At 31.1% G+C, this 12,461-nt stretch overlaps 1 protein-coding gene and 1 pseudogene across 4 annotated transcripts; one reads left to right on the forward strand and one right to left on the reverse strand.

Annotated features, from left to right (window-relative positions):
- The first annotated feature begins 1,100 nt into the window (after window positions 1-1,100).
- Window positions 1,101-2,401, forward strand: LOC145193513 (putative ascorbate peroxidase pseudogene; annotated as a pseudogene).
- Window positions 2,402-6,921: 4,520 nt separating this feature from the next.
- On the reverse strand, window positions 6,922-10,161 carry LOC149878531 (uncharacterized). 4 transcript variants are annotated; one of them, XR_016447631.1, is made up of 3 exons: window positions 7,979-10,048; window positions 7,765-7,862; window positions 6,922-7,255 (listed from the first exon to the last, which is right to left on the reverse strand). XR_016447631.1 is itself a non-coding variant. In XM_090073024.1 (3 exons), the coding sequence occupies exons 1-3, from the start codon at window positions 10,129-10,131 to the stop codon at window positions 7,197-7,199; spliced, it is 426 nt and encodes a 141-aa protein (XP_089929150.1). In that variant the 5' UTR covers window positions 10,132-10,161; the 3' UTR covers window positions 6,922-7,196. The 4 variants fall into 4 exon arrangements, 3 of the variants coding, with proteins under 3 accessions (XP_089929150.1, XP_089929152.1, XP_089929151.1); XM_090073024.1 differs by adding an exon at window positions 10,126-10,161 and having other exon boundaries at window positions 7,765-8,125; XM_090073026.1 differs by having other exon boundaries at window positions 7,765-8,125; window positions 8,609-10,047.
- Between the last annotated feature and the right edge of the window lie 2,300 nt (window positions 10,162-12,461).

Below are 12,461 nucleotides of genomic sequence, written 5' to 3' on the forward strand. Positions count from 1 at the left end.
AAGCGTCGTCAGTCAAAAAATATTTTAGTTCAAGATTTCATTAAAGACGGTTCTAAAACCCTTTCGTCTAAAAATTTAAAAAAGAAAGCTATTTTAATCAGTACAATATAGAATTAAAGTCACAATACAATATAAAACAAATCACTTTCTATCAATAAAATGATTATCCTTTAATTTCTCACAATAGTTAAGATTATTTTAATAATGCTTCATAAATTTACATCGCAACAGAAGAAGAATAGAAAAAAAGAAAGGTTAAAAGTTAGATAATTATTAATGGATGCCATTTTATTTGTAATAAGAAGTTTCAAATCCTACATTTGAACAATATACAAAGATCAAACTTTAACTTCGCTTGATTTTTAACTTAAAACCAAAGTGTACTCAATGTCAGATACAATTGATAGAACTCAAACACAATTTAGTCTTTGAGGATTAAATGGAATTTGCCTTTCTTTTTGCCCATTTAACTTCACCGTGTGTAAAAATTATATTATATATATCAAATCAGTACTTAATGAATTATTTTTTTTGATAATTCATCATTTTTAAGAACCAAAATTAGTACTTACACTGATGAGAAAAAAGTCAAATGTGTAACCCTATTGTTGGAAGTTTGTTAATCAAACCATTTAGGGATGAAATATGTTACTAACATCTACGTGGGCAATGCCAACCACGATAGCAGTAAACATTGCGTTGAACTATTATTAAGATGCTTTGTCCTAGCGAATGTACTTACGTCATTTAGTTAGAGAAGGCCTTCTGTATGATTGACTCATAAGGGTTCTATTTTTGGTATAAAAGGCCGGTTGACAACAAATATAAGTAAGGTCAAACCTCTAGTGTGGAAGAGTTCTGTTGTTAATTCGCAAAGAAGTTCAAAGCAAAAACTAGAAATACATATAATTTACGTACATATTTGCTAACGTGCATACATTTAACCTATTTTTTAGCATATTGTACTTCGTTGAAACAACTATTTTATGTATCAATTATTATCAATTACTATATGTTTAAATAGCCTTTTGTGAGTATAAGAATAATAACTCCTTATAACGTTTGACAACGAAGTTAGGAAATTAATGGTGTATTATTTTTTGAGATAATATTTTTTATATTTTACGTCGATTAGGAAAAGTAAAGAGATTGTGAATAATAAGATGACGAATACAGCTTTTGTGTGCTGGGCCACCACGCTTATCTTTTTAATTGATGCAAAGCAAATTATACCCAAGTTTGAAGATTTTGAGAGGGCTAAAAGCGATCTTCTTAATCTCATAGAGTCTTCCAGAATAGTGAGCGATTTACCGATGATTGCGGGAACTGTTCGATTAGTGTTTCATGATTGTATTGGTAAAGGACACTGTGACGGGTGTGTGGATCATTCACACCCTGGAAACGCTGGATTAAAAAGGGTTTCTGACAAGTTAGATTTGTTATATAATTCTTCATACAGTGGAAAGATTTCAAGAGCTGACTTTTATGCTTTGTCAGCAGTTGTTGCTTTAAACAGATCAACAGCCGACGCCGCTGATAAATTTTTGGGTCTTAAGGATTTCAAAGTAGGTAGACAGGATTGTCAAACGTCTCCCGTAGAAATTCAAGACGTAGATCCACCGAAAGGAACTGACGGCACAACAAAAACCTTTGATTTCTTTAAAAAGCAATTTGGGTTTAAACTAAAGGAGTCAGTTGCTCTTTTAGGAGCTCATACTCTAGGAAGATGCCGTCTTCAGACCTCAGGTTTTGTCGGAAGCTGGGTCGATGAGACCTTTTCTACAGTTTCACCAGACGTGTTAGCTCCAACAAGCGTTCTCGACAACTCTTATTACAGAATGTTCATTGATATTGTGCCTTGGTTTCAAGTAACCATCAACGGAACAAACAAACAATGGCAACTTCCGTCACATCCAATACCAAACGATAAGCTTAGTCCGTCAGAACAAACTACCTTGCTGCTTAATGCTGACATGTCAAACTCTTGGGTGATCAAACCGGTTGATCAGTTTGGGAGTGTTTCTTGTGCGCCAACTTCAAAAACTACACCGTGCCGTCATTCTGACGCTCATGCTTACGCAGAAAGATTTGCAAGAAACAACTCGTTATGGATTAAAGAATTTTCCAGAGCTTTCAACCGGATGATTGAAATGAATAGTAGTAAGTTGAAAAAAGCACCAACAGCTCCAAAACCGCGGATTTATAAACAAACCGCAGTTAAACTATGCGGCCGTTTGTTGTAAAACTTTTGCTTGAAAAGGAGATTTTTTTTTTTTAATTTATTTATTTAGTTGTTAAGTTAAATTTTAAAAAACCTTCTTTGATGTAAGAAACTGTATATTTAATTGGAAGTTATTTGCTGGGAAAGTAATTTATTTCATATAAAAAGAATTTAATTTGAGACACAATTGTTCTTTTTTGTGACCTGTGATTTGAATATCCCATTCTCTATTTGATTACGCTATTTTGAACTTTTCTGTGTGGAAAGTTACAGACATTTAATTTTTTCTGTAATGTTCTTAGTGGTATTGCATGTGAAAAACAATGTTTCCAGAAAAATTTTGAGTCTATTCATAAAGAGCGGAAAAGATAATATATTTATCAAAATGAGTGAGGGAACAGCCTTAAACTCCAGAAATGCGATAAGGGTGAGACAAGCAATGCAACTCCAATGTTTTCTTTTCAAAGTCTTAATTCTGAATCCAATTAAAAATTTTAAATTAAACATCAAATTTCAAGTTCGATCTCAAAAGAGGTTTTTTATAAGAATGACGTAATAATCTTCTAAAAAAGGTTTTATAATCTTAAAAAACAAGCTCCATAATATTCTTCTGGTCTAAATTTTTAAATATTGAGATTAGGTTGATGCAATTGAACGATCTTTGGTTTCTTTTGTTTAGCTGTTTCAATCTTTCGATTGAGTAAGTAAAACTCGGACAACTTTAAGGGGCTGCTACCTCAGTGTGAAATGAATAGGTTTTATGGATTTTACTTAGAATTTGTTAATTGCTTTTGCAATTCATTAGTAATTGAAATCCAAAGTTATGATATTTATTTTTTTTTATCCACTTATGAAATACTGAACTGGTTACATGGTCATTATTCCTTTCACTTAAGTGATGTCATTGCGACTTTGAAGTAATGCCATAACGACTCTGCAGTAAACAAATTATGTGATGTCACGATAGCATCACATAATTTGTTTACTGCAATAGGTCAACTAAAAAATTAGTTGACTATTGTCACTTTGATTGCTTGCCACTTATTTCGCTACTGAGAACAATATCAAAGAACATTTATGATTTATGATTGAAATGAGAAAATGGATGAGTATCAAAGTTAATAAAACAATTTTGTTAGTTGACATCGAAATAAAAGAAAAACCACGGATAAAAGCTCAAGAAGAAATGGAAGCAGAAGCAAAAAAAAATGGCGTATTGCAGAGCAACAGAGACATTAAGCCCAATAAGACCAGTTAGAAGTAGTGAGAAGAAGAGGAACTATAGAAGGAGAAAATAAAGCGGCATATTGGCCGATAATAAATGAAAATCAAACACCAACGGATGATTATTTAGGAGACTGGGAGGCATACACTGGGGGAAGTGGTTTTTCTAGAATAATAAAGCATAGAAAACAATTTTACGAAAAAGAATTACTCACAACAATGATAAAGTAAAGGAGTTTTAGAAAATTAATTCTGAAATGACGGTCATTTTAATTGAATGGCATGTGATTTCAAGCGCTACACATGCTGCTGGAAATATAAGTACATCTGAAAGACTTGCTTATTAAATTAATTGGCAAACCGTGCATCGGTAGAATTGATGTACATATACTTTGTTAACACTTGGATTCATTATTAACCGTTTTTATAAATCACTACAAAATAGCTCAGGATATATAATATTTAAATGATTTTATAATCTGTGAGCTGAATTTAAAATATATTTAGCAATTTTAAAATGAAATCTTTTCTGGTTTTCTGTTTATATAAAGCAGATACTGAGTTTTAAATCTGAAATTTGGTTGTATACTACGTAACGAGTTTTATAGAAGTGACTTCAATATTAATAACATTTCCTTTCTTTTTCTCGCAGCTTTCAGTTTTCTTAGTTTACTAACTAGTTTAAATTATTTAAACCTATTCTTGTTTTAATACCTTTACCTAATATCATAAGTTTAGGTTTCATTCTGTTGTGGTTATCTATCATACAATTACCAAGTTACTTCCGATTTGATGACGATTTGATGACGATCGAAAGTCCTGTTCGTTAAACCAAGAATAGTTTCAGCACCTGAAGCTGAAACCAGGTTAACAGTCATAAGTTGACTTGGTTTTCCTTTAGAACACCAATCAATACGAAATAACTTTATTCATAGAGTTGTTTCATCCACTGTTGAGCAATGACGGTTACAAATGTGATATCGAAAATTATGAACAGGATTCAAAATTTAACGGAAGAGGCTTTTAAACACTTGTAACAAGTTCATCGAAAAATAGATTAAGTGAAGTTTTGTCAAAAAACAACTCAACTTTTAAAATTTCATCAGCATTACGCAGAGTTTATAAAAATAGAAAATCACTGCATCCCTGATCAGCTTGTGATCACCACCACTTTCGGTCAAGTTTATTTCATGGTAAATTAAACGATTTTGTAAAAAGTGATGAATGGTCAAAGTGCTACTTCATTGCAAACTTTTAGGAAACATTGAATTCTTGAGAATGATTTAATAAAAAAATAAGTTAAGTATCTTTTAAAAACCTTTTTTCTCTGGTTCAACTTTTTGAATCTTACTCCTCTCTTTTATGAATCGGCATTTCAAATCTTTCCCAAGAGAATAATTTTTCTGCAATTCTATGCTAGCAACTGTTAAATAGTACTCGTGACCGGAAAACCTCAACGATGCATTTTTGTGTGCTTATATAGCACTAGGTATTGATCAAACTGTTTTTAGTATTATAATTACAATCACAATTAGAAGATATAGTTGGACTTGGCCTTGAGACGAATTGAAATTGCTTATTGAGTCATTCTTAATTTTTCAGCGAGCTTTTCTTGAGTTTGACATGAATCTTTTTTCAATAACACCTAAAATGAATCATCCTCAAACTTTACTGGCCTTCTTTCGCATTCTTTGTCACAGGTGTCGAAATTGTGCTATTTAAAACATTTTGATAACATTTTAAAATATATAAACTATGTTTTAGTATGATACTCTATTGCAAAATTTATTTAAGAAATAATTTTTCTTAAGAATGAAAAAAAATTAGCTCAATATCTTCTACTTTTTATTTTATAGTGCTTAAAAGAAACTTTAAAGCAAAAAAAAAAAAATGTGTCTTATCTTTTGATAACATAAATTTTATAAGTAGCTAATTTGGTGAGGGGATGGAAGTTTATTTTTTTGTTATATTTCTAAAATATTTTTTAAGTGAAAAACTTTATTGTTGGAATTTAAAACACCGAAACTTGTACTTAAATCTTTTTTTTTTTAGATTCTGTTCCCTTCACACTTAAATCAATGTCCGCCAGCTGAATTTTTTTTCGAAATAAAACAAAAAAAATAGCGCTTTCCGCATATTGGGTTTTGTTGACACAAAGATTGACATGGTTAGAGCACAAAGAAAGGATGTCGTTTACACTCTAGCGACATGACTTATATCGACTTTTAACAGATAAAAAAAGGTGACGCTTCAACATGAATATAGTTACAATACAGTCCAGTGCAATTTATGGCTGGCCACGTGATCATTTGTAGAAACATTAAAAAGAAAAATTTTCCCCAATATTAAGAGAATCTCTTCTCTTAGAAAATCAATCCAGTACCAATTAATCACAACAGAGATGGACCTGCATTTGCTCAAGAATTCTATTGCATTCCTCTATTTTTACTTTCCGCTATCATTTTTTAACTGAATCTCTACCACCAGAGTTGAATAAGCGTAACCAAAGCATAAAAGAGCTCAGACCATGCTTTACTGTAGACACCACCTTCCCTATGGTCGCTCCCTATTTATTTAAATTTCTTGGAAGCAAAACCTATGATATATTTCATACTGAGAAAAATTACCGATATGCCCAAATATTTTAGACTACATTACCACGGTAAATAACTTTATAAGCATCTATTTTTACATGTATCTTTCAAGTGATCTTAACTATTTGGCAAGCAACGTGAATATTGGTTACAAAGTTAACCGCAGATGTTTCTTGTTTACAGAACCGTGTAAAAGTATTGAGATGACTTTATTCTTTCTGTTTTTCGTTAAGTAATTTCAGTTTTTGAATGCATATTTACTTTTTAAGTCGTGTATATGAAAACCGAAACATTAAGGAATTAACGGGAATAACGCGGTGTTAGAGTTTTTCATGCCAAAAATGGAACTCTGAATCGTTGCCCCTAATCATACATAAAAATAAACTCTTTATATCATAAGCATCATAGATGTCCAGTCTATTACTAAGGTTCGTCCAGTCCGATAATGGGGATATAAAAGCATTAACAACATTACTATATTTTATATAAATATACAAAACTACATAATAAATACATTTTGCAAAATATTCGTCTCAGACAAGTAAGAAACAATAAATATGGCAGAGGGTAAATAACACTTAACAAGGGCAGTCTTTTGAAGATTGAAATTTATCAAATGAAATATATAAATGTGATAATCATGTTTCTACCATAAACATGATTATCACATTTATATATATTTACCATTACTACAGTTTTCACGTTTCTTTTTAAAACACAAACGTACATCTTAGCTTTCAAAGCGCAAATTTCGAAACTTATTTAAAATGAATAGTGTGATTTTAGTTAAAATCACTGAATGTGAAGCAAAAATATTTACAATATTGCACATTAGAAAATAGGCTGCTTCCAAAAATTTTAAACTTACTATAAGATAGCTTGTTTTTCATCCATATTAATAGTTAAATATTTGTTTGCAACACGGCTATAAAATGTGTCAAAAAAGGTTTTAAATACATATTAATTGTTCTTTGTAACGCTAACATCAATGTTCAACAGTATATAAATTTGAAAGAAAATTTAAGTCTAGCAAATATATTTTCTTTAAAGTTATAATTGGACTACTTATTACTTATAACTACTTATAACTACACATTTAAAAACTAATCTAGACTTTTAAATAGCCTTTAACCAAAAAAGTATGTGAAACATAGGTGTTAGCATATGACTGAAGCCGTTGCTTCTTCGTAAGAGGGCAAAACGTATGCGGAAAGATCTAAAGTAAAAATAGGCATTTAAGGGATCCTGGCTAAAAAAATATAACATTATTTTTCTGACTTACGCTTGCAATTTGATTTTGGGTTAATGAAGGTTCACTGATTTCAAAACCAACTTTATTTTCTTAAATCTAAAAGATCTTTTACCGGCTAGCAAACAAAATTTTAATTATCTGAAGAACTTTGTTGTATTCTTATCATAAGTTTTAGAATTTGACAGTTGTAATGGAATAAAAAATGCCTGGATAGATAAAAAAGGGTAGCTCTTTTTAAAATCAGCTGGTCAATGTAAGTTGAGGATAACTCTTAAATTTTTGTTTGAAATCATGATGATGATGATGATGATGATGATGATGATGATGATGATAAACATGATCATGGTCATGATGATGATGATGATGATAATCATTATCATGGTCATTATCAAGATAATGATGATGATCATCATCATCATATGTCTTGACATAGTTTGATTCTCAAGTATTATAAATTAATGTAAGCAACATACCTTGCTGAAATCCTGTATTTGAGTATTGATAAGCTGGAGGAGGTTGGTTGACATCAGGGTGAGAATACAGTTCTGGATTTCTCATAGGTCTTCTACATCTATCATCATTTACCACATAATTAAATGTTTGTAAAGGGTTTTCTACCTGGTGTTGTCTAGAATGTTTTTTACAAGAATAGGGAAAAGATAAACAAAAATGAGTAATTAAACCTACAGCACCAAATATCAACATAATTATTCCAATAGCCAAACCAACTGCATCACTCAAGTATAAAATGAATAAAATTCCGGTTACTGCAACTTTTATTTCAATTAAAGTTAAAATGGTGCAACACACCAGTGTCTGTTGTGAAGCCATGAGCTAATGTAAATAAAACATTTTTCATAAGACTGAAGTCTCATTAAATGCTTGGGTGATCCTTATCTATAGACCAAAAATAATAAGTTAAGTATTCGGTTCAGTTCCTTTTAAGATTACAATGCTCTGACTAAAAAATATGATATGGATTGATAATAGAATGATAATTAATTATTTGGTTGTCGCACATGAGCATTAAGTTTAAATATACTTATTAACTAAATGGTTTTTGTAAGCTGATTAAACTACACACTCTGATTCTTAGAATCTGTCAAAGGCTTTTTTAGAACAAAGATAGTTTAAACATGCTTAAAGAAGGGATACTTTGGTGTTTTAGATTAGCTACTTAAACTGAACATTGTTTTTGCACCTATTATTTCCAAGTTTATATATAATAAACTAAAAAAAAAACATATACTTTACAAATTCAACATAGAATCACAATTTCTTTCCTCTGAGACACAAACTAACAAGTCTATCAGTCACCTAGAAGATTGGTGCTAACTATTGCAGCTACTAATGATAGTGCAGAGCAAGGAATAGCTTTTAGTCAAGAATATAATCAGCTCATGACAAGTACAGGTCAGCTTCAGTTCCTCTTAAAAGTTCTATTTGAGCATAGATGTGCTTTCCCTGAATTTAAAAAGTGAATACAACTAACTTGCAATGAGAGGATACTTTGATAAAAAAATAACTTAATAGTAATCTAAAATACTTAATTTTTTTTGTATTAGAGAAAAAAAGTTTAACACTAAAATATTCTAGAAACAAGACTCAGAGTCCACCTTACTAAGGAATAATGATGTAAAAGAAAGACTTTATTACTCATTTACAATCTTTAAATTTAAGAAAACTCTATATTTCTAATTACAAATGAAACTATTAAGACCAGATACTGCTGTGTTTTCAAAATTTGTTTATCTAGGATCATCCTATATATATACATATACATACATACATACATACATACATACATACATACATACATACATACATACATACATACATACATACATACATACATACATACATACATACATACATACATATATACATACATACATACCATACATACATACCATACCTTAAATACTGAAAAATAAAACAAAATTAAATATTAAACTGAAAATAAATTACATCCATACGTCCAGAAAAAATAACACAAGCAAAAAAATTTAGAGAAAAAAATAGCAGCAGAGTTGTTAAAAAGAAAAAGTTGGTTTAGTGATTTTATATCTTTAAGATTTTAGGAATATTGTGATGGATCACATAATCTTACATATGCTTTGCATATCATTTTTCAAATTTCAGAAAGATTATTTATGCAGATTTGGGGCAGACTTTGAATATTGCTATCACAAGAAAGAGTCTATTTAAAGACAATACATTTACTACCTATCATTTTTCTTAATATTGAATTATTATTGAAAACTTTTTTCTGCAAAACAAACAAAATCTTATTATGAATTATGAAGCTTTTTAAAAAGAGAAACATGTTTTTAAATATTTCTTTTACTTCATTTGCTCATCTACTTAAAGAATATACTTTAGCTATAAATATAGTAAAACAAAATACAGGAAAAAAACCGTTCCACAAAAACTCATATAAACTTATATTTTTTATGCAAAGGTCAAATTCCACCAAGCAAATATCCAATATATAACGCTTAAACTCTTTTTCACCCTTAAACCCTTTTTTTTTTTTTAATTGAAATATCTTTGTTTCATATGACAGAAAAAAGTTTTTGTTTATGTTAGGGATAAATGCAAAGCTAAAGTACTTTGCATTGATTACAAATATAAACAAAACCATTTATCATAAATATAAAATGAAATCGAGAGTTTGATAAAAATCTCATTAAAACACTTATACTTTTTTTAAAAAAATGCAGGAGAATGATAGCGCTATATAATTTCTTATTATATCTTTTGATGACGCATTATTGAATAAAAGTTTGTAAAGAAAACATTATTTTAAAAACAAAATCATAATTAAAAGGTACCTGCATTTTTTTTTGAGGAAAGACTTACGAAGTTTTTCCGAGCGTAACGATTAAAGAATAAAATTGCGTACATTCGTAATATTAACCGAACGCAACGATTAACTTGTATCAATTAAATTGTAATGAAATTCCGACGAGTAACTGATTCAATTAATTTGCACTTCAAGTAATTTACTCGGAAGGTTCGTCATAACATTCGTAAACCAATTAATTTGCTCGAAGTTTCCGTTAAAAATTACGAAAACAATCGATTAATTGTTACGATCCTTTTCCGTTAAATTGTCATAAAATTTCGAAACTGACGATTTTTGCGATAACTACTTTCAAATTTTTCTTAGAAACTCATTTGTTACTAACGTACTATTAAAGAATATCATACATATAAATAGCACAGTTTCACTTTTATTGAAATTGTCATTAAAATTTTTATAATTATAAACTATCTAAAAAACTATTCTTCATCATCTGTCTCTTCCTCTAAATCAAAGAACACAGTATTTTCTTTTTCTTCTGAGTCATAAATAGGAACATGAGATACCAAAGGCAAAAGCTTCTGGATGTTCAGCTGAACGTAGGCCAGTCTCTGGGCTGTGTTAGGCTTCAATTTTTTTCTTTTTTGGGTGATTATTATTCTAGCTTGTGAAAAGGCCCTCTCTGAGCTTGATGATGTGGGCGGAGTACACAAGAATGCACGTGCCAGACTAGAAAGCAACGGTAGATCCTTCTCATTTGATCTCCAGCAGTCCAGAGGGTCAACCTTAAAAATAATATTGCACAACTTTAAAAATAAATTTTAAAAGCGAGCATAAGCACATGTTATCCACAAGTTTCCGTCAATAAATAATTTTTATGCTCGAGCGAGTATACTATCATCAACAGTTACTGACGAAATGTTATGTACTTCTAATAACAAATTATCTGTTAAAATGTTTTTCATTACAAATTAAAACTTACGTCTAGGTCAACTTTTGAGAAGGCAAAGTATCTTTTGAATTCTCTTTCCAATGGAGGGTGCTGATCCTCATTTTCAGGTCCGATTGGGAAAGCCATTTCATCCAAATGCATTCTTAAGATTTCATCAATATCCTTTTCTTGGCTTTGTATCCAGCATTAACATCGTTGTTCTTGTTGTCAAGGCGATCATGGTAAGCTTTTTTGAAGTGTGTTCTTAAATAATCTTTTTCACCAGTGCATCCCTTTCATTGCTGATAATCAAGTCTCCGTCCTCATATCGTTTCTGGAAATTTGCCTTTTTTAGAAATAAACCTCTAAACAGGGGGTCAAACAAGTTTCCCATGGCCTACGCTTCTGTTTTGATACCTCCCTCAGGGAATCTCTTGTTAAGTTCCTCTTTGAGAGCATTGCACAATTGCACCATCGGACTATTAGGATCCTCACCAATCTTTGCCTGTTCAATCTTTCGCCTAAGGAAGCTGCTGTAGGATAGCATTTTGTGAATGCAAACCTCTTTGTCTGTTGAAAGACTCTCTGTCGTCTCCCTGAAACATGACAAGATCATGAGTACTTTTTTCAGAAGGTTGAACTCATCAGCAGTTGGCACATTCTCCCATCCAGGAGTGTTTTGTTTCAAATGCTCCAGTGGTTCCCGCAGCTGTGTGAGAGACTCACAATGAATAGCTTCACACTCTGCAAGAAGCTGCAGCTGCGCAAGAGAAGAGTGATGTATCCTGGTTGTCACTTTCGTCCCGACATCAATAGCAGACTTCAAGACATCAGCCTTTTCAATGGAGTTGCTGAGAGTCTTGTTCAATTTTTGATCTGCACATTTGATTGAACCTTCATTTAGTGATTCCACTTGTAGGGAAAGGGAGAGTGCAGTTTTCATGTTGTATGCCTGGTCAATTACAGCAACTCGACGCTTGACTGAGTTTAAGGCTTCGTTGCACTCGAGTAGTTTATCAAAGTATTCTGCAATGTTTTTGCCAGCGTGGCGTATCGAAAAGGGACTGACACCCAGAACCCACCTTCTTAACTTGAACTTATCATTGATGTAGTGCAAGGTTGTTGCTTAGAGAGGTCCAATGATCCAACGTTAGGGCCACCTGCATGCAGTTGGGCAGTTCTTCATCCAAGATTTCACCAAGACGAACTTTTATGGATTGGTACAGCAATGGTAGTTTGTACCTAAAATAGAATTAAAAAATCGTTTTGATTGACTTAAAACTAAAAACATTGATCATCAGTATCAAGAGTGACGAATCTGATTGTTTTTTTTTCCGTCAGTGATAGAAATTATAATTACTTATTGTCAGTAATTGAGTTAAATATTTTCAAATCATATGCCAATGACGATTGTTAATACTACTATTAAACTA

This window comes from Hydra viridissima, unplaced genomic scaffold (assembly GCF_058129835.1).
Source record: "Hydra viridissima isolate aposymbiotic clone 2 unplaced genomic scaffold, HvirCarnegie_v1 scaffold_15, whole genome shotgun sequence".
Taxonomy (NCBI): Eukaryota; Metazoa; Cnidaria; class Hydrozoa; order Anthoathecata; family Hydridae; genus Hydra; species Hydra viridissima.